We start from the raw sequence: 27,513 nt of genomic DNA, 5'->3' as shown, positions 1-27,513 counted from the left end.
TGGATTATATATAAGTGTGCATACAGATGTATTGGCACATGGAAATTTATGCAGATCTGAATCCTCTCTTGTCCTCTTTTTTTTGGTTACACGTTTCCTCTTCTTTGGTGAAATGTTAAGTGGCCATCTGGATTGGGCCTGATGTAAAGTAGAGAGTTGATTCTACCAGCCAAAGTATGCATTAATCACCTATGAATTTCTTACATCAACTCTAGAAAGGTCTTAAATCAGAATGTCACAGATACCACTTTCCTATCTGCTCAGTTACATTAGGACGATATTGTTCGTAGCCTCTGTAGGGGGAAGCAGGGAACATGTAAAGCTCAAGGATGGTCAAGCTGTACTTGAATTAGACAGAGCAAGTCTTCCATATTTATTCTAGAAGCCTAATAAACTTATTTCTTCCTTGCAATACATCTTTACTTGATTCTCTAAACACATAATCACCACAGATTAAGAAAATTTACTTTGTTTAGTGGAACCTGAACAAGAGAACGTAAGAGCAGCCCTGGTGGATCAGGCCAATAGTCCATCTAGTCCAACATTCTGTTCTCACAGTGACCAAACAGATGTGCTTAAGAATGTTAAAGAGGAAAGCCACTATAGTTAAATAGGTAAATGTCTATGGAGCACACATAATAACTCACCCACAGTCTGAAACGGTACTGTCCCCTATCTGCCACCCCAGAATTTCTCTGTATTATTCTGATATATGTGTATAGCAGGCCTTCTACATCAGTCAAGAGTAACTCTTTCCATTGCAATGCTTTTCCATGCTCTTCCTCATTTTAATAAGTAGAAGTCTTTGTGGGTTTTGCCCCAAGAAATCTAACCTTTGCTTGACATTATATGGCTGTTGTTACTAAGCTGTGTTCCCTCGCTGAGCTGGTAATAAGCACAGGTAACATTTCTCCAAATTATCACTTTGCAATTTTTGCAATTTCACCCTTGTCCCTTCCCTGAATGTATTATAAAGGCTGGTAGGCGATAACAGTTATAATATATGCATTGCTACGAGAACTGGAAATAATCAACTAATTAATCAACTAGTCAGGCACTGCAGGGGGTCAGAACAGATGACCCTTTGTGTCCCTTCCAACTCTACAATTCTATGATTCCAATAACTCAAGATGCCTAAATAAGTCAAAAGGTACATATGGGGTACTGTATTCTGAATTTAGCCGAGGAGGAGGAGGAGGAGGAGGAGGAGGAGGAAGAAGAAGAAGAAGAAAAAAGAAGAAGAGCCACAATGTAGTTTCAGTTTAAGTGTCTCCAATAATTTAAATCTCTCTTCAGTGACTATATGAGAACTTATCTGCAGCTGTTTTCCTGGCATAAAGTTTGGAACTGAAATATATCTACAGTGGTACCTCAGGTTAAGAACTTAATTCGTTCTGGAGGTCCGTTCTTAACCTGAAACTGTTCTTAACCTGAAGCACCACTTTAGCTAATGGGGCTTCCTGCTGCTGCCACGCCACCGGAGCACGATTTCTTTTCTCATCCTGAAGCAAAGTTCTTAACCCAAGGTACTATTTCTGGGTTAGCAGAGTCTGTAACCTGAAGGGTATGTAACCTGAAGCATATGTAACCCAAGTTACCACTGTATAATGACATGTGATCAATGAATGTGCAGATAAAGGATGGTCAACATATGAAGAGGGGGATGAGTTGGTATCAGTTCAGACAAGGTGTTTAAGAAGGCGTCGATTTCTGCTCCAATACTCAGAAGTGTTTCCATTCCACTGCACTTTGGCTTCTGACAAGAACTACATTATCTATCTCTCTGTCCACACAATTAATTACACTGTTGCACGCCATTCATTTCAAGGTAAAGGAAATGCAATGCATATCGTATGTGTAGGGAGCGGGGGTTGCTGTGAGTAACCAATTATGCATTGTTTGCAGGCTTTAAACAATAAGAGCAAATAGCATCCATATTTGCAGGGCTGATTTCCATTCCAGACATGGGATGAATAAGCAAACACTGACAATTTCTGCTTCCATTTCCCACATCCCTATTTCAGACTAGAGGTGGGAGTTCACAGTTCTGAAAACTCCTCCAAAAAATATCCCTGCAAATAGAATACCAGCACAACAGAGAGAAATAAAACATCCCATACCTTTGCTACTATGTTGTGTTTGCAGGGAAATTAAAGGAAGAGGAGCATTACAATTGTGACACCCCTCAACTACAGTCTCAGATAGTACTGCCCATCCAACTGCCTCCTCATTTTTGTTGCAATGTGTGCAGACCAGGCCAAAGCCATTTGTGTTTCATATGGAAACTGCTGTGAAGCATCTCCTGTGAAGCATCTCCAATTAAATGGACAGGTTGCAGGTGATGTGAAGGACCTCTGCTGCAGGACAATGGATAGCTGCTGACAGTCTGGGTAGACAATGCTGAACTAGGTGGACTCAGCAAAAGTCTGCTTACTGTATTTTTCGCTCTATAAGACACACCAGACCACAAGACGCACCTAGTTTTTGGAGGAGGAAAACAAACAACCAAAAAATATTCTGAATCTCAGAAGCCAGAACAGCAAGAGGGATCGCTGAGCAGTGAATGCAGCAATCCCTCTTGCTGTTCTGGCTTCTGTGATAGCTGCGCAGCCTGCATTCACTCCATAAGACACACACACACATTTCCCCCTACTTTTTAGGAGGGAAAAAGGGAATCCTATAGAGCAAAAAATACGGTAATCTGTTCCTAAATGGTGTACACAGCACATGCCTCTCTGAAACCTCTCCCTTTTCTGCAGTTGCTTGTCCTCCCTATGAGAGAGAACTCAGAAGCCTTAAAAGCCAGGCCCATAATTCTTCTGCCCCACAATGCACTGCAGACTTAGTATCTGCTCCAGTAAACATGAGGAACACATAATCCGAAGGACTGAATGCTTTTGCCTCCCACCATGATTGACATCTTCATCAACACCTGGCATTCTACAAGCATTTTTACACCTGAGTTCAACTGGGGTGGTGGTGGTTTTGTTGTTTTGGTAATGTGCCTGTAAAATCAATGCGGGGGAAGAATCCCATTTACATTATAACTATCTCTCATTCTCTTTTCCACATCCACATTAGCTATGATCAGAAATTAGCATAAATAGTGAAAGACAGCTTGAAAACTGCAAAAAGAAATATCCTCTTCTGCTACAGAAATGGAAGAGGCAAATGACCAAACAACAAAAGCAAGACTTTATTCATCCCTTTGCAGTGGAACTGCATGAAGCAGTTCCTAGCTTGGCGAAGACCACAGTGGCTTCATGGGTGAAATCCATAAAGGCCCAGCACGCTAAATACGATCCTTACAAAGTGACAATGTGGGTGAGCATGAAAAAAATGGAGCCCTATGCAGGACACTCAGTAAGCAGGCTAGTTAAGTGGCATCCAATATCTATAATACATTGATTCCCAAACTCACCCCTGCCCCTGCCAGGCCGCTTGAAATTTGCTAAGGGTCTTGATGGACCACTTAGCTCCCTGCACCCTGCTGTAGCAACTGTAATGCACTGTGCAAGATGCATTATGATTTCTAATTGTGTTTGTATTGCTTCTTTTATTTCTTGTGCATTGTATTTTGTAGTGCTCCACAAAATTCAGACTGCAATACAACAGAACACAATGCTAAAAATAAGAGAGGCCATTAAAATGCAGGTTACAAATCATCAGTATGAATACTGAATGCAATGGACGTGCCGTTTCCCGTTTTCAACCACGAATTCCCAGAAACACCACCGGCCACCATTTGGGAACCCCTGCTATAATGGTCCAAAATGTGAACTGGGCTTTGAGAATGTGGGTTCGGTTCCATTTGTGAGCTTGGCAAGTCATTCCCATCTTTGGGAGGTTCAGGAAACAGTAAGAGTAAGAGAGAAAAATGTCAATGTATTTATTACGTGCGCAAATATTTAGTACAGGTAGCGACTGTTTTAGGTGCATCCGATATGTGAGCAACTGTGCACACACACATCTTGCCGAACCTGGAAATGACCCAAAAATGTCACAAAAGGGTTGGGGGTAGGGATGTAACAGGTGTTTGCAGGTTTTTTCAATGGCGTTTCAAATATACACATTTTCACTTAAACGTATGGTGCCTCGGAATGTAGCCCCTGCATAAATGGGGAGTTGTCTGTACTGGTGGATCAATCATAGGATCATTTTAGTGATGTGTTGTAAAAATGTTGTGTCCAGCATCATAAGACCAGAGGCTAAAGACCCATCAAGCCCAGCATCTTGTCCTCACAGTGGCCTCTGGCAGGCCTGCAAGCAAGATCTGAGTGCGTGAGCATTCTCCCTTCTTGCGGCTCCGAGCGAATAGCATTTTCCTCTGAAAATTTGTCCTCCAGAGGAAGAACTGGAACCCAGTGGCGTAGCGTGGGGGGTGCAGGGGGGGCCGGCCGCACCGGGCGCAACATCTGGGGGTTAGGGTTAGGGGGCGCAAATCCACGGGTTAGGGGGCGCAAATTACTTGCCTTGCCCCGGGTGCTGACAACCCACGGTACGCCACTGTGGAACCAAAAGGCGGAAGTTGCAGGGAAGCAGATTTCACCTAGAGCACTAGGAGAAACTTCCTAACACTAAGTGCTTCTCAAAAGCAGATAAGACTGTCTTGAGCTCTCCTTTGCTGGAGGCACTTAAAGCAGAAGTTGGGCATCTGTCAGAGATGCTGTAGTTGCAGCCTGGACTGTGCATCTAGCTTTGATTATAACAGATGGCCTCCAAGATTCCTTTTAACTCTATGATTCTATTCCTCCAGTTCTTTTGAAAAACCTCCCAAATGTTTATAAACTAACATTTTATATGGAAAATGCTTGGAATGCATGCAAGATTTCAATATTTTCTGTTTTTATGGAGGGAGGGAGGGAAGAAAAAGAGAAAGAGAGAAATTCTGTGCAAACTCAATTGTCTCCTTTACATTCATCCCCTGGCTCGCACCACAGAGCTCAGAAACAGCCAGAGGTCCTTCAACGGTTGCTTCAATGACATTGGAAATGCTCTCACTTGTTCAAGGTAGAATTGCCTATTCCAAATCCAGCTTGCCTCCCCCATTTATTTCTATTTTTCAATGACATGAAACATTTGTTTCATAAATATCTATAAGAGGCTTAAAAATAAGCCCTCTCCAGTGCTACAAGCCCCTATGCTATTACAGTCTAGGGAAACTATCTGCAGCATCAGCCTCTGGTTGGGCTCCAGCGCTTGGACGAAAATTGGTATTAAATAATTGAATGCAGAGTTAAAAGGAATTGGAACCCTGCCCAGACCTTCATAAAGGAATGAAGGCTCTGCCCATGGGTTTGCTTCTCCCTTGGTTCCATAGCACAACGAGGCAATCAATCAATCAATCAATCAATCAATCAATCATTTGTGGAGGAGGAGACTCTTGAGAGTCCCATGGACTGCAAGAAGATCAAACCTATCCATTCTGAAGGAAATCAGCCCTGAGTGCTCACTGGAAGGACAGATCGTGAAGCTGAGGCTCCAATACTTTGGCCACCTCATGAGAAGAGAAGACTCCCTGGAAAAGACCCTGATGTTGTGAAAGACTGAGGGCACAAGGAGAAGGGGATGACAGAGGACAAGATGGATGGACAGTGTTCTTGAAGCAACCAGCATGAGTTTGACCAAACTGCGGGAGGCAGTGGAAGACAGGAGTGCCTGGCGTGCGCTGGTCCATGGAGTCATGAAGAGTCAGACACGACTAAACGACTAAATGACTAAACAACAGACCACTCCTATTCATGGATCTCAAAACACTTTACAAGCGTCTTTAAGCAAATCATTTGGATATCACCCTATCCAGGGAGTGTACTAGCCCTACAGAAATTCAGGCTGCAATCCTATACAAACACTTAAGGTAAAGGTAAAGGTACCCCTGCCCGTACAGGCCAGTCTTGACAGACTCTAGGGTTGTGCGCCCATCTCACTCAAAGAGGCCGAGGGCCAGCGCTGTCCGGAGACACTTCCGGGTCACGTGGCCAGCGTGACATCGCTGCTCTGGCGAGCCAGAGCCGCACACGGAAACGCCGTTTACCTTCCCGCTAGTAAGCGGTCCCTATTTATCTACTTGCACCCGGGAGTGCTTTCGAACTGCTAGGTTGGCAGGCGCTGGGACCGAGCAACGGGAGCGCACCCCGCTGTGGGGATTCGAACCGCCGACCTTTTGATCGGCAAGCCCTAGGCGCTGAGGCTTTTACCCACAGCGCCACCCGCGTCCCTCACATACAAACACTTACCTAGGTGTAAGTATCATTGAACTCTGAGCAGACATGTAGAGCTCAAATCCCGACTCAGCCATGAACCTCACTGCATCCTTAGCATACTTTGCAAGTGTCCTGGAAAAACTGGGACATCCATTTTGGCTTGCATGATTTCCTTTGGGAAAATGCATTTTCTGGGGCCACAATCTTGTGTGGCACCCCAGAACACGCATTGGGTGTTTTGGGTGTGCCTAAAAAACCACTTTTTTCGGTGGTGGGGAAGCTGCGGCACAAAATTGCATGAGATCATGGCAACCCAAATGGCCACTGTGTTCTTGTGATAAAAAATGGGAATATGGTGTGGGGTCTCAGGAAAAGCCACAAAGGCATGTTCTCGTACTGTTTTTTGGTTAGCTCAGGCATAGGCAAACTCGGCCCTCCAGATGTTTTGGGACTACAACTCCCATCATCCCTGACCACTGGTCCTGTTAGCTAGGGATGATGGGAGTTGTAGTCCCCAAACATCTGGAGGGCCGAGTTTGCCTATGCCTGGGTTAGTCTAACTGATGCCATTTTGCTTCTGTAAAAAAAACTTCCTGCTTTTGAATTTAGGAGGGTGAGCCACAAATATGTGAAGACCAGATAATGTTGCTAGGCGATTTTCAGGAAAACCTCCCTCTGCCAGGCAGCTCTCCCCTTCAAGGTCTCCAGCCAGGGTGTCCTATTTCGATCAGCGCAAGGAACCTCAAAAGGGGGAAAGGGAGAGGGGATGCCTATAAAAAGTATGAACAAAGGCTATTTGTGGCGGCTTCACCATCACACTGGTGAGTGTGGCTTGCCCGCTCTGTTTTACTCAGCGGAATAAACAAGTGGTTATGGGAATCTCTTCTGTCTATGGCATTTATTGGCCTTTCAGTGACCAAGGCAGCTTGGGCCCGATTAACGGACCTCAACATCGGCATCTGGGAAGATGGTGTCCTGGATTTGGGCTTCAAAGTGTTGGAGGGTATGCATTAGGCCAGATATCATTACTCAGTCTAACCTACATCACAGGACTGCTGCAAGGATAAAACAGGGGGAAGGAGAACCATGTAAACAGACTGAGCAACTTGGAGACGACATCATCATCATCTCTGGGCTCTCAATGTCTTCAGTTGAATATGTACACAAAAACACGCATAGAGACATAGCTGCGTATCTCCTTAATCTCACAGTTGCATTTCCTGTGCTAGGCCTATTCTTATTGTATTCCAGTCTTTTGTCAGTATTACTACATTCCTTTGCTAAAAGAAAGATATTCCCTGCCCTACCTGGGCTGCTGTGATTTTTTAAAAAAGCTCAAAACAGGGAGCACAAGGTCTCTCTTTCCATAGAAATACAGTCACCAATAACAGCCACAGAGAAGAGAATAGCACTGCAGGAAAACACTTAATTCACCCTTCCCCCAGCCTGGTGTTCTCTTCCTGTTTTGGAGTAAAAATCGCATCACCCCCAGCCATTGGCTTTGCTGGATGGGGATGATGGGAGTTGTAGTTCAAAACACCTGGAGGGCACCAAGTTGGGGAAGGCCAACTTAATCCAACACAACTGGGGTCCCAACATGTTTTGACAAAATGCCTTCCTTACACGCAATATTCTTGAATGCTTTCATTGCTTGCTTCTGAAGGTGCTGCTACCACCACCCTAATTCCTGCAACTGCCCCTGCTGTGCTGAATGAAACTATTTCCTGGGCCTGACCAAATATCTTTTTGTGCTTTGGTCTCCATTAACAAACACTGCCAGAAGCTTTAGCAGTGGTTTCAGACAAGCTATGACATGCTTAGCAATACAGTTCAGAACTAGTTGTCATACTGTGATACTTATCTATAGAAAGAGAAGTTTTAGGGTGGTTGTACAGTACCTTGGTTTCCCTGAGTCATAGAGTCGTAGATGAGTTTGCAGGACTTCAGTAGGATGCTAATCTTTTTCTCTGGAGAGTAGGCCTTGTGCATGGTTGTGAATTTGTGCAGGATTTTCTCCAGCAATGTGGATTCAGGCACACTGGTGGTGACTCCCAAGTCAGTGGTCGTTGTGTTTTGTATGACTTGCTGGTTTTCTTTCAGGAGCTTGAAGGATCCATCTTTGCTGTGGATTTCCCTAAGATAGGTATTGATGGCGTCTTTTAAAGGCTTCAAGACGCACTTGTGCAAAGCTGACTCGACAATCACCTCTGGAGTTGGGAAGTGGAGTGAGGAAACATAAGATAGAAAAGGGATATGTGAGAAATCAGCCTCATAAAGCCAGCCTGGATAGACATTCATGCAACTTACCCTCAGTATGTATTTTTTTTCTACCTGTCCAGTCATACTACCAAAAGGTATGAAAATATTGACAAAAATATTTAACCTTAGTAGTTCTTAATCCCTTTTCCCCTGCCCCTGTGCATATTAATGAAAATTCCTTCTGGAATTTATAGTCAAATTTGAGAGATTTAGTTTTGGTGATGGCAGGTAATGATCTCTGGAGCCTAGAAACTCCATGTTAAAATAAAATTAGCACATTGTAACTATTGTTGTTGTTGTTGTTGTTGACTAAAGTGCTTCCTTACTTAAGAATATGACCATCCTTTTGCCCTGGAAATTTGGAAGCTCTGGCCTTGACCCTCATAAGCCTCAATACACTTGCTACTTAGAGCACCATTTATTGGAAAGGTAGCATACATATTTAACAAATAAAACAAACAAATGTGGTTTTGGGGCCTAGTCTAGCCAGTTCACAGAGATCTCTGGCTAGGCCTAACATAACAGCAGAAACTGCTATTTTTTAACTGTAAGTTTTTATATTATTGTTTTTTAATTGTAGCCCACCCTGGGGCCTTAGGGTGAAGGGTAGGCAATAAATTAAATAATTATAACAATGTCTCTTGGTTTTGACCCAACAAACTGCTGCCATTTTGAACAGCATCCAAATGGAATCTGGCCCCCAGACTGGGAACATGGAAGCGGACTTTTTCACTGGTGGCACCAGTCTTGTGGAATGCTTTTCCTGCAGAAAAACGAGAGGCCTCATCCGTATTGTCATTCCGTTGACCCTTGAAAACACACCTGTTTAGGCAAATGTTCACCTGAACTTCTTGATCCAACTGTTTTAATTACTTTTTAAACTGTGCAATTGTTATGCTTTTTGACAGGTTTGTTTTATTGTATATTTTAAATATGGCTATTTTAATGTTTCGATGGAATTGTTTTACTGTGCATTTTAATTATGTAAGAATTTTATAATTGATTATATGCTTGTAAATCACTTAGAAGCCAATTTGGCATGCAAACAACAACAACAGGAACAGGAACAGGAAAAATCCATGAATGTCTTCAACAAGTTTTACCCATAATGTATGACCAAAGGCAAAGATGAATCTAGCAAAGTGAACTGCTGGGAAAAGGGAAGGAAGAGGAGAAGAAGGAACTAGGCTGTTGAGGAGTGAATTTCTGTTATTTGGATGAAATATGTTCACAGCATGGATAAAGGATTTTTTAGCAATAGGTGCTGAGGGGAGAATGGATTTTGGAAATGTTAGGGAAGAAAAATCACACCGTGGAACTGGGTCTGGATGTGAAGGGGAAAGTGAGGCAGAAGATAATCCCAATTTGGCATGCTCAGGATAAAAGAAAAGGAATTTCTCAATGTGAGTTTAAATAAAATGACAGGCATAATTTCGCTGTGTTCAGCTGGAAAGGGGAGAGGACATCCAGGAGGAAGTGCTGACAACGTGTAGAAAGATGGCCTACCAGGATTGATGTAAGTTGCAGCAACTTTTTGAAAAATTTCATTTCCGTATAAGGCTAGATGGTGGCTGTTTTGACTTCTACAGCTCTGCTGAATGCAAATCTCTGCAATGCTGGAACTGATTACATCCAGCAGCATGAAACTGCATATTCTTTAGTTCGGGTCACTCTTGTTCATGGCCTTCCGAGGCTATTGCCCAACTCTTGCTTAACATCCAGCAAGTGAACAAAAACACCCAAAGAAACGCCTTTCCATCAAACTTGCAAAAGCACAGCAAATTGCATCACGCCTGTCCTGTTGTCACCTCTACAGGGCCTATAATCCTGTGTTGGATCCTGGCCAGGGTATCTGTGATAGCTGGAAGAACAGGACCACAGGAGTAAGCACTGAAACACATGAAATACACCTAGAATCATATACTTGGAAGGGACCACGAGGGTCATCTAGTCCAACCCCCTGCAATGCAGGAATCTTTTTGCCCGAAGTGGGACTTGAATCCATGACCCTGAGATTAAGTCTCGCTTTACTGACTGAGCTATCCCGCAGAAGAGCTCTTATATGAGGGCCGTGAATTAAGTTTCTCCTTCTCTCAGAGAAGGATGCCCCCAGCCTCAGCCTGTGGCCAGAACATACCCATGGCCAAATTTCATCTGGCATGTGGCATAAGTCCACTCTGGTGCCTTTGCCCGTTCAGTCTGACTGAAGCAGTCCTTGACTCTGCCACCAACCAGCTTGATTTCTTTGCTGAATATGTAGAAAGGAGCTTCACACACGTGCGGCACAGAAATGTCACAGGTGATGGTGAAGGTGCCCTCCAATTATTTTGGATGGCAGTGCTAGCTGGGGATGATGGGAGTTATAGTCCAAAGCAGCTGGAAGGTACCAGGTGGAGGAAGGCTGGGATAGAGTTTCTAGTGTTGTGATGCAATGGATGGTGTTTTAAGCACTGAAGCTGGGGATAAGTGGCCTGGGGATAAGTGATAAAATGGGATAGCCTCAAGCATTCCAGTCTGAATGTAGGAAAGAAGGGTGAGTTACAAACATAAACACTAAATAAAAAGCCTGAGAGCTCTGTCAGTGCTTTGGTAACCTGGTAATAGACATGAAAAAATAGTAAATAACCCTGTAAATAACCATAGATGTCTGTATGTCAGCCAATGGCTGACAAATACAACTATTTTATTGTGCCAGTTCTCCTGATAATGTGTTATTTTGATGCATCATGTTTTCACCTTGATTTGCCTCTTGAGGAAGCCATGCACTCAAAAGAAGAATAGAAAACGGAAGCTCTTACCTAGTTGCTCATCCGTGTGAACAGCCTGGTCCATAAAGGTTTTTATCTCCCTGCTTTGTACTAAGTAGCTCTTCAGCTGGGTCATCATTAAGCGGATCTCTTGCAGCATCTCAGTGCTGGAGCTCTGCCTCGCCATCATCTCCAGGCTGTATACTTTATAGTCCTGCACCAAGTGGCCAAAGTAAGAGTCTTTATCCTGGGCCAGCTCCACAATCTTCTTCTGGAGCTTTCGGTCAGCGGACAGGAAAGCCGTGAAGACATTGCTCAGGCTGACCATGGACAGGCGGTTCTTGGCCCTGCCTAATATCATGGAACGGGTCTTCTTCACCGACGGGCTGGTCACCAGCTCTAGCTCATCCTCAGTGCTGCTGGTGGAATAGGAGTCTGGCTCAGAGGCTGGTGTCTGAGCCCCCACGTTGCTTACTGGGCTGTCCAGTGAGTCATGAGAACTTTCAAGATCTGAGAAGCTAAGAGGCTGACGGGCAAATTTTGATTCCCTTTTTGCATTGGAGCAACTTTTTTTTACTGGCTTTCCCTTTCCTTTTGGAACTGGCAATTCTGACTCTTCAGCACATACTGGTTTTGAATGGCAAGAGCTGGCGGATGACTCCTGTCGTGAGATCCTTTTCTTTCTTGGGGGTGGGATAGGAGGCCCTGCCGACTTCTCTGAGGGCTTCTTTTGCAGCTCAGCCACCAGCTGGTTCTTGGCCTCGCTGTTGGGCTCCCCCCCTTGACATGATGCTGGATCTTTCTCCGAAACCTCTTCAAACACCTCTGGAGGCTCAACAGCACATGAAATGCAACCTTCATTCCCACTGCTCCGTTTTCCCACCAGTTCTCCACCTGCTGCTGGACATTTCTCAGATTTTTCAAAGCAGCCCTTTCCAGAATATCTCTCGGATATGCACCTCCTTGGCGGAATGGAAGGCGGGATGCATTTCTTTGTGGTAAAAGAATCGCTGAGAGACAAAGACGGCCGCCCATCATCTTCCTTGCTTTTGCTAACTTCAGTTTTCATTTCCTTTTTGTTTTTCTCCAGATCCCGAAGCTCTTCAGAAGTGGTCATGGGAGACTTTTCAGGCTGCTTCACAGCATGAGGAGGTGGCGGCGGCGGGCGGCGGCTGGGAGACCTCTTTGGAGGCCTTGTCACGGTGGCGCTAGTAAAAGAAGGATCTTTCCTGCAAGTCTCTAGAGAAGGAGGAGGAGGAGGAGGAGGAAGAGGAACATCCGGGGGAAACTGGTTGCTTCTCTCCTCTATAAAAATAGGATTTACAAACCACAGCCTGTCATTTCCTATTGACAGCTCAATTTCACATGAACAATTGTCTGTGCTGCTTGCAAAACACTGGGTAGTTTCCCCCTCCTTTTTCGCTTGAGCTGTGGCAAAAGCAAGACCTTTCACAGAGTGAGGGAACTGCCCTCCCCGCCTTTGATTTAAAGCGGAGTCCCAGAAACCTGCAAAAACAAACCAACCAAAAACCATGAGAATTAAAAGAAAATAATCAAGTGCAGGGCAGGAAGAGACTGAAGTCCTTTAACTGAATTGTATTGCATAATGTTTATTGAACATATGCATTATTCTGTATTGGATAGACAGTGCTGCCTTTAAAAAGGTCAAACCAAGCAGAATCCTCATATACAATCAATAGTATTACCTGAAAATGGCTGTTTCGCCAAAAGTGCTGTTTACTGCAAACATTACCCGGGGGTAGGGGTGGCAAATAGCAGCAAGGAATAGGGTGGAGTTTTTCCCCAAGCAGAAAACCCAGTGCAGACTGAGAACATGGTTGAGGTCAGAGGCCCAAACTAGATCTTACTGTACAATAAAAGCAGCTACATTAAACATGCTTGCTTAGACATGTGTCTAATGTTGTGTGTAGTTTGACTCAGAGTGGGGTAAGGATGAGCTCAAAGGGTAGATTTTGCTGTACACAAGAGTTGTAGGGTTTGTCATGTAAAACCACAGCCACGTGCACGCAAACACGCACACACACGCGTGCGCGCGCGCACACACACACACACACAGATAATATAGTGTTTGTGTACCAGCTAAAGAAATATAGCCATTAATCAACCGTTACCTTTTGCAAAACAGTAACCCCTGTGTTATTGAAGGGAAAGCACCACTTTTTCCAAAGTACAAAATACTATGCTTTGAGTGATGAAAAAGCAACATTTAGATGTCACCTTGAATAAGTTTTTTGTCTTCCTCAGTATACTATAACTGAATTGATAGAACATTTAGGAGGAAAACAAGGGGGAAAAATATTCTGAATCTCAGGAGCCAGAGCAGCAAGAGGGATCGCTGCGCAATGAAAGCAGCAATCCCTCTTGCTGTTCTGGCTTCTGGGATAGCTGCGCAGCCTGCATTCGCTCCATAAGACGCACACACATTTCCCCTTACTTTTTAGGAGGGAAAAAGTGAGTCTTATAGAGCAAAAAATATGGTATATTTGTTAATGAGTTGTTTTATTTACATAGCAAAACCAACCTGTGTTATGCCTTTTACTAATTCTGAATTTCGTTTTCTGATATTTATTTATTTATAAATCCATCTATATGCGTACACCACCCAGAGTGGCTCACAACACTGTAAAACAGCAGGTATATAAATTCTAACATAAAATGGCAATTGTGCTAACAATCTTTTAAAAAGCTATGCCATTTAAAAACGTTTACAAACATCAGTATAAATTGCCACCCTAAGGGCATAACCATCTATACCAAAATAACCAATTCTGAGAGAACCTTTAAGAGAATGTGAGTCAAAAGAGAGTTATTATTTTTTTTAAAAGATTAATTTAAACACTGGCAATATTGAGGCCACACACACTTCTGTGAGGAGGGAGTTCCAGAATCTGGGGGCCATGCCAGAAAAGTCCCTATCTCTTGTGCAAGCCAAATCAACTTGCCATGCCATGAGAATATGAGCAGAGTCTCAGAGGCAGATCTTAATTGGTCTGTATTGGTGTAGGTGGCCATTTGGCTAAGATTGTCCGAAACCGTTTAAGCCTTTAAAGGTCAAAATCAGCGCTTTGAACTGGGCCCAGAAATGCACCTGCAGCCAGTGAAACTGGAACAGTATTGGTGTATATGTGCTCCAATTGCCATGTGTACTGGCAGTTTAGGAACAGCATTCTGTACCAGTAAAGGTTTCCCTGTCTGTCTTCCAAGGCAGCCTCACGTAGAGTGCATTACAGTAGTCTATCCTCAACATGGATTACTGAGCCAAGGTTTGATCTCTCTAAATAGGGTTGTAGCTGGCATACTAATCTTAGCAAATATAGGGCAATTCTAGCCACAGGCTCCCCTCTGTGATTCCACAGATAGGGCCAAGTCCAAGTGGACCCCCAAACCAGAAACCTGGTTCTTGCAGGGAAGTGGAACCCCATCCAAACCCAGCTGTACCCTCTTCTCCAAATAAGCAAATCTCCCTCCCTGCCCTGCTGAATACCTGTGTCTGGTCTGGATTAAGTTGTTCATTTTTTTAATAGTCTGTAATTTTATATTGGGGGCCCCACAAAAGATGGACTTTGTTCCCTCTACCAAAGTCTATGCACAAACTGACAAACAAAAGAAGTCTCAATCCCATCCTAAAGTAGAGACCCAGAAATTATCGTACAAGAGTATTTGCATATAAAGTAGCATTAAACAAATACTGTTGCAGAAGTATGATTTGTGCCTAGGGCTGTGTGCAGATATCTCCGAAGTGTCAGAATGAAACGGGGAATTCCTCCTCCTAAGACAGGCATGATTCTGGGGGAAGTGGAAATAAGCATTGTAGATTACGAAATCTTTCCTTTTGGAAAAGAAAACTCTTGTTTGCTACCTGCCATCACCTCCTCTCTGAATTGATTAGGTTTTTACTAGCCTAAGAAGCACAATACAGTGTATATCTTCTATGTGTCCTAGAAATAATTTCAAGTGCTCAAAGGTCATTTTGGATGTTAATTCAATACCCTGACAACAATCTTGTAGGCCAGGCCAGTCTCATAGGATGTTGTGGCCAGTCTATCTGCAAAAATGCGGCTCAGATTAAATTTGCACCAAGTATTTCCAGCTGATATCTTATGCTCAACCACATCACACTAATCTTGATCAAAACAAAAGACTAGAATGCATGGGCATGCAATGAAGATGAGTGCAGGGAGACTCTGGGCAGGTAAAAGAAAGTACTTTTCCCACACACACCATAGTGGATCTATGGGACTCCCATGGCCACCAACCTGAATGGCTGTAAAAGAGGGCTGGACAAATTCATGGAGGATAAGACTATCAGTGGCTACTAGCCATGATGACTATGATTGGCCTCCCTGGTTGGAGGCATTATGCTTCTACAGAGACAGCCCACTGAGGAGGCAGGGCAAAACAGCTGCCTTAGGCAAGGAAAGTACAAGAGGTGGCACCCCACCTGCCCCATCGCTTCTGCCACCTTGCAAAGCACTCCTCCCTCTCACCAAGGGTGGAGAGGAGGAGATACAAGGCCCTTGAGCAGGGATGACAAACAGGAATGCTTTGCAGAACACTCCCACCTCTTGGGAGTGAATTCTGCAAAGCAAGAGAGAATTCTGGCATGTGATGGAATTGTGCATAGGACTCGAAGCCTTAGGTGTACATCCAAATAATGAACCCATCATTTAGGGTTTGGGGTAAGAAGTTGCCAGGGGTCTCCAACACAACTTACCTATCTCCAGACTAGAGATGGTTTCTAGATCTGTGACACTATTGGCTTCCAATATCGCTTGTGGCAGCTTTAGCGTGGAGGGAAGCAAATCTCTAGGAAGTGGAAAAGAAATGAATAAATAAATATATTCAAAGTTGCATGTGGCTTGGTAGGGAATAAAAGCTGCTTGGTTAGTTCTGCATTATTTCATTTCTTATTCTAGACAGATGCAGTGCTTCGAAATAATTTGCAATAATTTCAATGGAAACGCATTTACAATAAGTTTATATTCTGAATCATAGAGTGATTCAAGCAGGGATGGGGGAGAAAGTCCACCTGTGTCCCAAGGCTCTTCAGCCACGTTTTGACATATAAGCCAGGCCTGGGTTCCTGTTATTGCTCTCCTGGACAAACCATGAGCCATAAACCATGGGGCCTTGCTTACAGCTCATGGTTTGCCCAAGAGAGCTAGACTACAAGTTTAGGTTTGGGCGACAAGCTAGGTCAAACTTTGGCTTAGCTCAGTGTGGCACAGCAGCAAAACAACCAGGAAGGAGTTAGGGATGTCAGAGAATACCAAAGAAAACAGAAATGGAGCAGAATCTGCTGTTTGCCTATGTGCATGTCCAGAACAGAAATCAACCCAGAGAACATGTAATTGATTACGTTCCATGTTTTTTCTTAACATTGAAATGACATAATGACAATGTAACTTCAGTAATTAATTTATGGAAGTTATCTACTTTTACCACAGCCGCCAGCTAGTCGAATACCATAGTTTTGGGTAGAAGATGAACTACAGCATAATGGAAACAGCTCTGCATGCGATAAATACAGGGCAAAGCAGAAAACAATAGCTTCTTTACCTCCTACGAGGAGTGAAACAGCCGCAAGCTCTTCTCTGGGATCCCACACATTTGCACTGAGCAATTATTTGGTTTAGAGTGTCGTGCGAATAAGACTCAGATCAACATAGAACAAGCCATCAGCATATTTCCTGCAGGCCAGTAGGTTGTAAAATGGCACAGGAGGGTAATCTAACTGAAGCAGGCTCTGATGTGACCTTTGCTGACCTGCATTTGTCTCCTGGGATCCTTCCCACAGGAGAGTTCATAGTACTGGTCCTGTGAGATGGTGAGGGTGGGGTGGAGAGGAAGTCTGGCTCTTTTTATTGCTAACCCAAAGTCAATTATCCTTCTTTTAAAAACAGCTTGGAACAGCTGAGTTTCAAATAGCTCGCTTGGCTTGTAGTTTCTCTGCACCGCAGGAAATCATTCTTTCACATGACTGGCACGAGTGCTGAGCAAACTGCCTGCCTTGACAGATCCCAGGATAGCTAAGAGATGAACTCATGATGGCCTTTCCTCTCCCCTTCAGCTACTGTTGGCCTTAACTAGGGATGAGGGAGGAACTAAGTTCAATTTTCATTTAAGGGTGAATATTCCTAATTCACGAACCCAAACACAGACGTCTTTTGAAAATTTCACTTCTCCAACTCTTGCAGTGTGGTTCTCCAGCCAAGTAATGTACACAAAAATGCACATCTTAAAGTAAAATGTGCATTAAAATGCCTGTATTGTTGAAAGAAACAATTAAAAGGCCCCCATACTGTATTAGGAAAAAAATGCATTGCAAAAATGTTTGAATTAGGCAAGATGGCATACAAAAATGTACACATGGAGAGAAATCCACACTAAGGAAAGCATTGCTTAATGTATGGATTAGATATAAGGATTTATTTGAAAACAAGACTCCAAGGTGGTTATCTCCGATGGAAGCAAAAGCAGTTAAAAAACTCAATATGGAGGCCAATTGGCCAAAATATTGGGAGATACTAGAACAAGATGGAGATAAATTGAAACTGCAGAGTTTTGACAAATTAAAAAGTAAAGTCCGTGATTGGCTCCATTATCATCAGATAATGGAGGCATATAAATTGGATAGAAAAATTGGCTTCCAGGTGGAAAAATCAAAATTGGAAACAGAATTGCTAGAACCCAAAACTAAGATATTGTCAAGAATGTATAATCTGCTGCTGAAATGGAATACACAGGATGAGGAAGTGAAATCAGTAATGATTAAATGGGCACAAGATGTGGGTCACAACATAATGCTAGCCGACTGGGAACGGTTATGGACCACTGGGTTAAAGTTTACGGCATGTAATGCCTTAAGAGAAAATATTATGAAAATGATATACAGATGGTACATAACACCAGTCAAACTAGCAAAAATTTATCATATGCCCGATAACAAATGTTGGAAATGTAAAGAAACTGAAGGTACCTTTTTTCACCTTTGGTGGACATGCCCAAGGATTAAGACCTTTTGGGAGATGATCTATAATGAACTGAAGAAAGTGTTTAAATACACATTCCCGAAGAAACCGGAGGCCTTTCTCCTGGGCATGGTCAATCAAGAGGTACGTATGAAAGACAGGATATTTTTTATGTACGCCACAACAGCAGCAAGAATACTTATTGCAAAGTATTGGAAGACACAAGAATTACCCACCCTGGAGGAATGGCAGATGAAAGTCATGGACTATATGGAATCCGCAGAAATGACTGGCAGAATCAGAGACCAGGGAGAAGAGACGGTGGAGGAAGATTGGAAGAAATTTAAAGACTATTTACAGAAACACTACAAGATTAATGAATGTTAAAATAACATCAGATTGAATGTATAAGGTTATTGGAGTAAAACTTTAAAGATTAGAAGACCCAACATCTTAAGTTCTAAGTATTGAATAAGCTATATTAAGACATTCAAATCAAGAAAGGAGGTTAAACATGACAGAGGGAAGGGATTTGTTGTTAAATTGTATGAATTGGAATACAGGGAAGGGAGACTCGGGGAAGTCAGAGAAACAAGTTAATGCAAGATCAATATGAAGATAAGATTGTTTTTATTTCTGTTGTCTGTAGTATGTTATGTTTGTGTAATTCTGTATGTTTTTGGTGTATTGTTCGTTGTTTTTGTTTTGCTTTGTCGTTTTGTATGTAAAATCGAATAAAATATTTATAAAAAAAAGAGAGAGAGAGAGAGAAATCCACACTAAAATGCTGCTGAAGTTTCAGGGAGACTTAAAAAAACAACAACTGGCAAACTGGTGTGTAAATGTGGAGAACTGAGTACTGGAAAAATGATTAACCGAGAGAAGTCAAAGCTGAAATACTCACCTATCCTTAGTCTTAACATTAACCACACAATCTTTTCTTTAGCAAATACTCTCATAGAGACAGATGGGGCTTGTCAACCTGGGAAGGTAGCCCATTTAGGAGAAGGAAAACTCTGATCCTAAACCTCCACTGCCCTGTGGTATACTTTCAGGAGAAGGTAAAACTAAGGAGTAAACCCTACACAATTCCGGGGTGGAGTCCCTGGGGTGGTTGGGTGGTGCCTTGTACACCTCCTTATGGCGACTCCTGCAGCCAAGCTTGTGCCAAGCATATGGCTCTGCTTACCTTTGGACCACATCAATCAGTAAGGCTAAGGGGAAGGTCTTGTCATCTGAGCAGCCCAGGACCTCCATATACCCTGCCCAGGCTTGTGTCTTGGGGAGGTCCCTTCAGTGCTGCCAACACAGCAGTTTGACTTCACCCCCAGAGGCACACTCCATTGTCATTCGAGACAAACAGATGATGACGACGACAACAACAACAACTCTCATTGACAGGCAATTTTACTTACCACAGATATTCCCAAGGCTAGCCAGAATACTTGATTTCAGAAGACACTTATTTGAATTTTCCCTCACTCCTTCCCCTACCTCCTTTCTTTTGTTCTTTTGAAAATCCATACATAAATTTGGACGTCATTTTTACTGAGTGTGTTAAAAATTAATTTGCCAAACAGCCCCTCCCCCACCAACTGAAAGCATTATGTATGCCCTTGAATCAAGGCCTCCTATACCCCTGCTGGATTTTGGTCACTGAGCAATTGTACATTGTCCAGACTAAGAGGAACTTGTGCCCACACTATGTCTCCCCATTGATGTTCAGTTAGAGACTTGGGAACTGATGTCACTACGCTCAGAGTTTTTCCACCCCTTGCAAGCAGCAGCCAACAAAGTCGCATAACGGCAAGGAAACAGAGGGCACGACTTAGTTGAGATTCCTTCACTGCAGAGGGATGGACTAGATGATCCTCAGGGTCCCTTCCAACTCTACGATTCTATTATTCTATGTTATTTAGCATTATGAGGAAGAGTGGCAGCAGCTCTGTGTTCACCGAAACATGCTATCAGCGTGGTGTACAGATATAACCAATAACAACAACATCAAATGAGAAGCTTTCTTTCATAATTTGCCTTCTCACATTCACGTACAAAGGGAGTGAATACGCAGTGACAGTTTTCTGGTTTTGTTCAGTTGCAAAACACATTTATTTGTAAAAGATTTATATGCTAGCCTCTCACAAAATATCAGGGCAATATATAGGCACACACACCATTAGAAGTACCTCAGCAGAATCATTAAATGAATGGCTCCTCAAAAAAGTTTTTAACATAGACCTGCATAGACCTGTTGGGATAAATAAGTCTTCAAGATGTCCCCACAGCCAAAAGCAAGGATGCCTGTTAAGAGATGCAAATGTTATGCAAATGTGCCCTTTTTGATTGCTGCCCTTTTTGTCCTCTCTTTTTGGCGATGCGTAAGCAATCACCCAATTTGATGGGCTATGTTGTCCTAGAATCTCCCCATTGAACATTCCCATATGTGAACAGAGACACCATAATCGGAAAACATAAATCCAACTTACCTACTGACACAGTAGAATGCAATCAGTTTGAAGATATCTTCAAACACGAGAAAGGACCCTTCCAAATACAGTACTGATTGAGAAACAAGAGAGGAAAAAAATCAGGGACGTTTCTATATAAATCAGGAAGCTGATGAATCCTCAAGGAATGAGCACGTGAACGTTTCATATTTGAACTAAGGAAGCATTGCAAAACACTCATTCACATGGCAAAATGTTAATCTAAATTTTATACATTTTTATAAGATACGGTACAGCGAAATTAGCAAGGAACAGTGAAGGAACTAAAGATACACAGTTTATTTAAAGAAATATTTCACTCTGGTTCATCTCCCAAACTCAGTTCTGCTTTCCCAGTTGTTCAGAGGCAGCATTTTAAAAACGGTTTCGTATTGTGTCAGGACCATTCCACAAGCCTAGTATGGTATTGTGGAAGTAGCTTCCTGCTATGCAATTAATTCTCAAGCCACCTAGCACCAAGAGACCAGCTTTCCACAGCATATTTCATGTACTGTTCATGAATTTCTCTGAAGGGAGATGTTGGCGGAGTCGCCAAGCTGTAGGCATAGCACTGCCATCTTTCTATAGGTAAAGGATCTATGCTGAGTACACCTGAATAAGAGGAAGAAATCAATGGGAGAAGCTTCTCCCCAAAATACACCTTCATACTGGCAAACAATTTAACCTGTTCACTTCTGCATTTTATATGACTGCTGAATTAAAGAACTAACAGGTGATAAACAGGTGATCAGGTACAGTAACTGAGTCAACCTTTCTCAAAGTGAAGGGGCTTGCTGCGGTCTCAATCATTTCAGTTGCCCAAGGGCACCAGTTTTCTCTCATAACAAGCAAAGCATTATAGTGGTTGCATCCATTGCTCCCCTCTCTCTTTCATTCTCTCCCTCTCCTCCTGCCCTCCACTCTCTCTAACACATTACAACTTCCTTGCGACGGTCAGTTCATTCAAATTTCCTTTCATGAACACAATGTAAGTTTCAAAACAAAAAGTAAAACAGACTGTCTTCACACCAGCTACATGAGAGCCCCGCCAGGGTGTTTTCACACACACAAAGTGGCTTTTGCAATGCAAATGTAAAAATAAGGCACTGGCTAGAATGCAGATTGGATTTATAAATAGCTCTCTTCCACTTTCCACCTGACATTAAGAACATTTGCAGAAGAGCGCAAATAGTACAAGAGGGGCTAGAAAGTGCTTTTAGTTTCATATGTGTAAAAAAAATGCCATTCAAAGCTTTTTTTAAGCCTGAGAAATATTAATGTCCTGGACAATGACTTCAATGGCAAGCTATTATATGCAATAGGAGCAGCAAAATGTTCATCTCTAAATATTATGTAATGATTAACTAACTACAGTAGGGACTTTTTGAGTGTGTGTTTTAAAACTTCTTTCCTGGATATCAGCTTAATTATTAGTAGAAAATGATTAGCATGCATAGTTCAGTTTTTGTTTCCTGTTCACCTCACTGATGTGTGTGCGGGGGGGGGGGGTGCAGTTTGCAAATGTCTGCTGGAAAGTATCTAGAAGATATTACTGATGTGTGGCTATATAAATGTTAACATCAACAAGAACAAGTAAAAGAGTCTTGAGGCACCTTGAAGGTTAACCAATTCATAGACTCAAGAAGAAAAGCATGAAGTAAAACCTTAGATGGTAGGGGAATGCCTGTGAGTCAACTTTGACAGGTAGGGGGGACTGTCCACCTATCAGGTGGCCTACCAGTCACCTAATATCATCCTGACATTGAATGTAGTCACACCCACTTGTCAAAGTTGGCCTATGGGGATGTGGGGAGATAAAGCTCTCGCCCACCAAGACAAAAAGGTTCTTCACCCCTGGACTAGAATGTTCCAATGAGAGAGAGGCAGAGAGGGAGGGAGGGAGGGAGGATCATAGAAATGTAGAGCTGGAAAGGAACCACGAGAGTCATCTTGTTCAATCCTCTGCAATGCAAGAATGTCAACACGCAGTCCCGCAACCAATTTGAAAGCATACTGGACTCTGCTTAGCTTTGCAAATGTGCTAGCAGTTTTATTGCTGCATCACTATCACCCTTCAAGTTAGCTGAGGGGGTGGGAGACTGGTGAAAATCTCTCAGCTTTGACACCAACACACAGCACCTTCAGGCAGAAGCAGCTTGCTGGCAGGGGCAGAGCTGTATGCCAGCTTCCAGTTAGCTGGGTCCCTATAGCTCACCAGGAGCAGGAGGGGTGAGGTGGCAGCAGGTGCGCCAAGTTGGGCCCAACATTTGGGGGGCTGTCATGCATGAATGCTGGAGGAGACTCTTGAGAGTCCCATGGACTGCAAGAAGATCAAACGCATCCATTCTTAAGGAAATCAGCCCTGAGTGCTCACTGGAAGGACAGATCGTGAAGCTGAGGCTCCAATACTTTGGCCACCTCATGAGAAGAGAAGACTCACTGGAAAAGACCCTGATGTTGGGAAAGATGGAGGGCACAAGGAGAAGGGGACGACAGAAGACGAGATGGTTAGACAGTGTTCTCGAAGCTACAAACATGAATCTGACCAAACTGCGGGTGGCAGTGGAAGACAGAAGTGCCTGGCGTGCTCTGGTCCATGGGGTCACGAAGAGTCGGACACGACTGAACGACTAAACAACAACAACAACAACATGCATGAATGACATCTCACCCCCCCCCAAGTCTGGCCAGGTCTGCTGGGACGTGTGGGTGTCCCTTTGAGGAAGTGATCGCAGTGGGGAGCAGGGAGGGTGAAAAGCGCCCTCCACACCTCCCGTCCCCACCCAGCGTGCCAGTGCTCACTGGAGGTGGTGTGTAATGGTGGGCCCCCTCAATATTTGGGGGCTCAACCCCCTGCCTACAAATATTGGGGGGCTGAAGCCCCTTCTGCCCCTATAGCTGGCACCCCTGGGTGGCAGGGCAGTCAGCCAATCTAGGCCTTCTGTCACTGCATTTGCATCACCCTACCTCTTTCCCCCCAGTAAGCAACAGTGACCCACATGCCAGGAAGCTAGTGTAGCAGCACCACCCCATGTGTCAAACTGCTTCTGCCCTAAGGCACACTCTACCACTGTACTGCCTACTGCTGAGGTCTACCTGCCCTGGGCCCACCCATTTAAATAATTTTTCAATGGTAGGAGTGACCATTTTAACTCCCCAGAGAGATGCTGATGCAAGGTACACCTGTTTTCACTGCCACCTGTTGCTCTCAGGTAAGCCTGCCAGCTATTTTTTTCTTCTACTTAACTGAAGAAAAATTCTGGAGAACTCACAAGCTTGCTCACTATTTTTGGTGGTTAAGTTGGTCCTGCCAAAAGGTATAGCGCTGCTTCGGTGTCCACATATTTCCTCATCAATAATATGTGAATTCTGAGAAACACCTACACTACTCGGGCACAAGGCAAGGCAAGGCCTTTTGTTCCAAAGAAAACAGAACAGAAAGAAGGAAATTGTGCTTACTTACAAGAGGGAGATTTTCTTTCCTTTCCTCAGGAAGTTTCACCTTAGAGAAAGTGATTAAAGTTTAAAATGAAAACTGCTTTGTGTTTTCTGGCTGCCTCAAGAACTGCTTCAAGTTTTCTTTCAAATAACCCGGGGCAGAGTTCCCATCAACTCTGACATTTTCAGGACAGTGTGGAAAATCCCTATTATACTCTGAATAAAAACCCCTGACTCTTCTCAGATTCTGGAAATACTCTGATTATATATCTTATTTTTACAGGAAGCAAACTACCCTAAGATACAAAGTGGTCCCCAGCCCGCCAGGCCAACCCAACCAATGGAAATAATGTGGGGGGGCCACTCAGGTATCTGGCGATGTGGTGTGCGGGGGGCAGCAGTGAGATGCTGGAGGACAAAGCTCCATGTGACACATAGACCTAATTTGCACTTCCCAAAACAATGTGTGAACCGAAATGCCGCTAACCTATCGGCGCTGTTCAAGTCGCAATGATGTCTTTTTATGCAGTAGAATTTCTACCCCTCTCTTATCCCTCCATGAGCCCTACACCCTCCCCCAATTTGCTTCAGAGGGTTGGGGTAAACCTCAGAACAGATTTAGCGATGGGTGCAAGGTGGGGTGGGGATTTAGTTGTGTAAGCAAAAACAGACACAATGCGGGAGTTAGTGCCACACTGGATTCCTCCCTTTGAAATTCACACTTGTCTTAATCATATGATGATGCAGCATGCAGACTTTTTTTAAAAAAAAAGTGTACAAAACTGGGTTTATTATGGGAAATTGCAAAACGTATACATCATGCATAACTGCGTAGAAAAATGTGTAGATTAAGGGAAATTGAAACTAAAATGCTGATGAATCTTCATGAAGTTTTTAAAAAAGCACAAACTGATGTGGAAATGTGGAGAACTGGGAAAATGAGAAAATTCAAGAAACTGAAAGGGAGATTTGTCATTCCCATTGTAACACTAAAATGCTGATTAATTTTCATGAGGACTTTAAATAAAATAGCGAAGTGATGCAGAAATGTGGGGAACTGAACTTATGACAGGAAAAAATGAAAATCCGAGAGAAACCAAAATGGACAGATTAGTCCATAACTAGCCAAATGTAGGGTAGCAATATGTCCTATTTTGCAGGGAACAGGCCCCTGTTTGAAGAGGATCTCTATCTGATCCAAGCACAGCTTGCAGAATGACGAAAAAGGAGAGCAGAGGCCTTGAAGTTGCCCATCAACAGAAAGCGCTTAAACATCAGGTTGAACAGGCACATGGGCCCCCTGATCACAGTCTTGTCGACTCTGATGAGATGCATTGCATTTCTCAGTTTATAGCTTGTACAAATCTTGAGTCCTCTTTCTTGGGGACGTGCAAGCAGCCATGAATCATCACCCCTGCCTTACAAAACTGCCTGAGCAACACTTCCCCTTAAACCTTTGACACCCACCCCTCGTGAACCACTTTGCAAGCGAAATAGTCCCCTGCGCATTCATTTGAACAAAAAGCAACCGTCTTACAACTTGGTGATTGCAACGACATAAACCAAACGCAAAGTGGTAGAAAGCCCCATTCCTTTGCAGGTTGTGCAATCCTGTTCTTTGTTTCAGACAACAAAATTTACTGGGCCGGCCCTGCCCTACCCTCAAGAGCAAAATATGTAGACTTCACTACTAGTTGGAGACAAACTGATAGAGGACAGTCTCTCCCCCAGGTGGATCCTCACAACCAGGGCTGCCCCCAAACTTCTTGTTACCCGACAAAGAGTCCAAATGACACCCCCCCCCACACACACCCTTGATAATTTTTTGCCTGGCTAGTTATCCTTCAGCTCAAATAATGACTCTTGCTTGCCTGGATGGAGGATAGAGAGGGGTGTCAAGTGTGTGCTGAAAGTAGCATGCTGCACAAAGGTAACATTCAAGGGCGGTACACCCTGTTTCACTGCCTGAGGCAAAATGGGAATGTGCTGCTGTGCCCCACTGAAGCCTCTCTTATCTGGGATGTGCAGCAGCACCTGCAAAGCGGTGATGTTGACCATGGGTTCTGGTGAGATATTGTGAGTCCTTGCTGAAATCTCACGAGATCTCATGGGATCTCACGGGATTTTGACAAAGTTTCATTAGATTTTTGGCAAGATCTCCTTGGTGCTTCTGCCTGCGCTGTTTCTCTTGTAGCGAAGGCAGGGCACCTGCAGAAGGGCCTGTTCTTGAGCTTCCCCCACCTGAGGAAGCTGCCTCACCCAGCCTCATGGGTGAGCCGGCCCTGGCAACATTTAAATTCATTGTTCTTCTGACCCTGCCCAACACTGGCATGTGACCTGCAGAAGTTTGCCCAGAGGAGATGTGCCCCTTGGACTGAAAAAGGTTCCCCACACGTTTGTAAGCGTGCCATGGCTGTGGGGGAGAGAAATGGCAATTGTGTGCTTCACAACTGAAGTAATGCTGGTGGCCCTCTCAGGGGGTGGGGGTGGGCCATGCACCATGGAGTCCCAGTCTTCAGCTGCCCCAATCCCTTCACCATGCTTCATGGCAGGACTGCCCCTGGGCCCAGCTACCCTAAGTCAGAGAAATAGTATCCTTTAAATTGTTGTGAGGATACCTGGATACCCAAAGTTGCAGTCCAGCACTCCATCCAGCCTGTGATACAGGATTTGGCCCCCACTAGCACTGCTTTGGGGATGCGGGTAGCGCTGTGGGTTAAACCACAGAGCCTAGGACTTGCTGATCAGAAGGTCGGCGGTTGGAATCCCCCCGATGGGGTGAGATCCCGTTGCTCGGTCCCTGCTCCTGCCAACCTAGCAGTTCGAAAGCACATCAAAGTGCAAGTAGATAAATAGGTACCACTCTGGCGGGAAGGTAAACGGCATTTCCGTGCGCTGCTCTGGTTTGCCAGAAGCGGCTTAGTCATGCTGACCACATGACCTGGAAGCTGTACGCCGGCTCCCTCGGTCAATAAAGCAAGATGAGTGCCACAACCCCAGAGTCGGTCACAACTGGACCTAATGGTCAGGGGTCCCTTTACCTTTACTAGCACTGCTTTGAGTCTCTACCACTACAAACCATTATCAGGAATGCTTCTTTTGAAAGCTACTTCAGTCTGAACAGGCACATTTCCTGGCTATAAAACTTCACTCTCCTCTCCCTTTGTTTACACTAGTGAATAGTTCTGACCTTAATAATGACATTTGTTTGAGAATCCCAAGGTCAATGGAAGGAATCATGCTTTAGCTCAGCTAAATCCTTTGCTCTCCATGTTTAATCCATGTGTACAGTTAGTCTGAAGCCAATTAAATTGCTAAAGCAAAGTTACTTTTTTAAAAAAATAATGATTTAAACTGCAGGAAGTCTATCAGATTGCCCTGGCATGCA

The 27,513-nt window shown here is 43.8% G+C and overlaps 1 protein-coding gene across 7 annotated transcripts in view; it reads right to left on the bottom strand.

Moving 5' to 3' along the window:
* Positions 1 to 27,513, bottom strand: part of RIN3 (Ras and Rab interactor 3) — a 72,661-nt gene that overhangs the window by 13,491 nt on the left and 31,657 nt on the right. For all 7 annotated transcript variants that reach the window (XR_014509843.1, XR_014509844.1, XR_014509845.1 and 4 more), the window contains 4 exons: positions 20,688 to 20,760; positions 15,945 to 16,036; positions 11,261 to 12,715; positions 8,102 to 8,410 (listed from right to left, as the gene is read on the bottom strand). Coding sequence is in view for 4 of the 7 variants with exons in the window: in XM_083435008.1 (XP_083291134.1) it covers positions 8,102 to 8,410; positions 11,261 to 12,715; positions 15,945 to 16,036; positions 20,688 to 20,760 (1,929 nt within the window). In the remaining 3 variants the exon portion in view is untranslated. The remainder of the gene's footprint in view (positions 1 to 8,101; positions 8,411 to 11,260; positions 12,716 to 15,944; positions 16,037 to 20,687; positions 20,761 to 27,513) is intronic.

Source organism: Podarcis tiliguerta (assembly GCF_965153285.1).
Source record: "Podarcis tiliguerta genome assembly, chromosome: 1".
Classification (NCBI taxonomy): Eukaryota; Metazoa; Chordata; class Lepidosauria; order Squamata; family Lacertidae; genus Podarcis; species Podarcis tiliguerta.
Note: the sequence above shows the minus strand (reverse complement) of the source record. Positions and strands in the feature narration are given on the sequence as shown.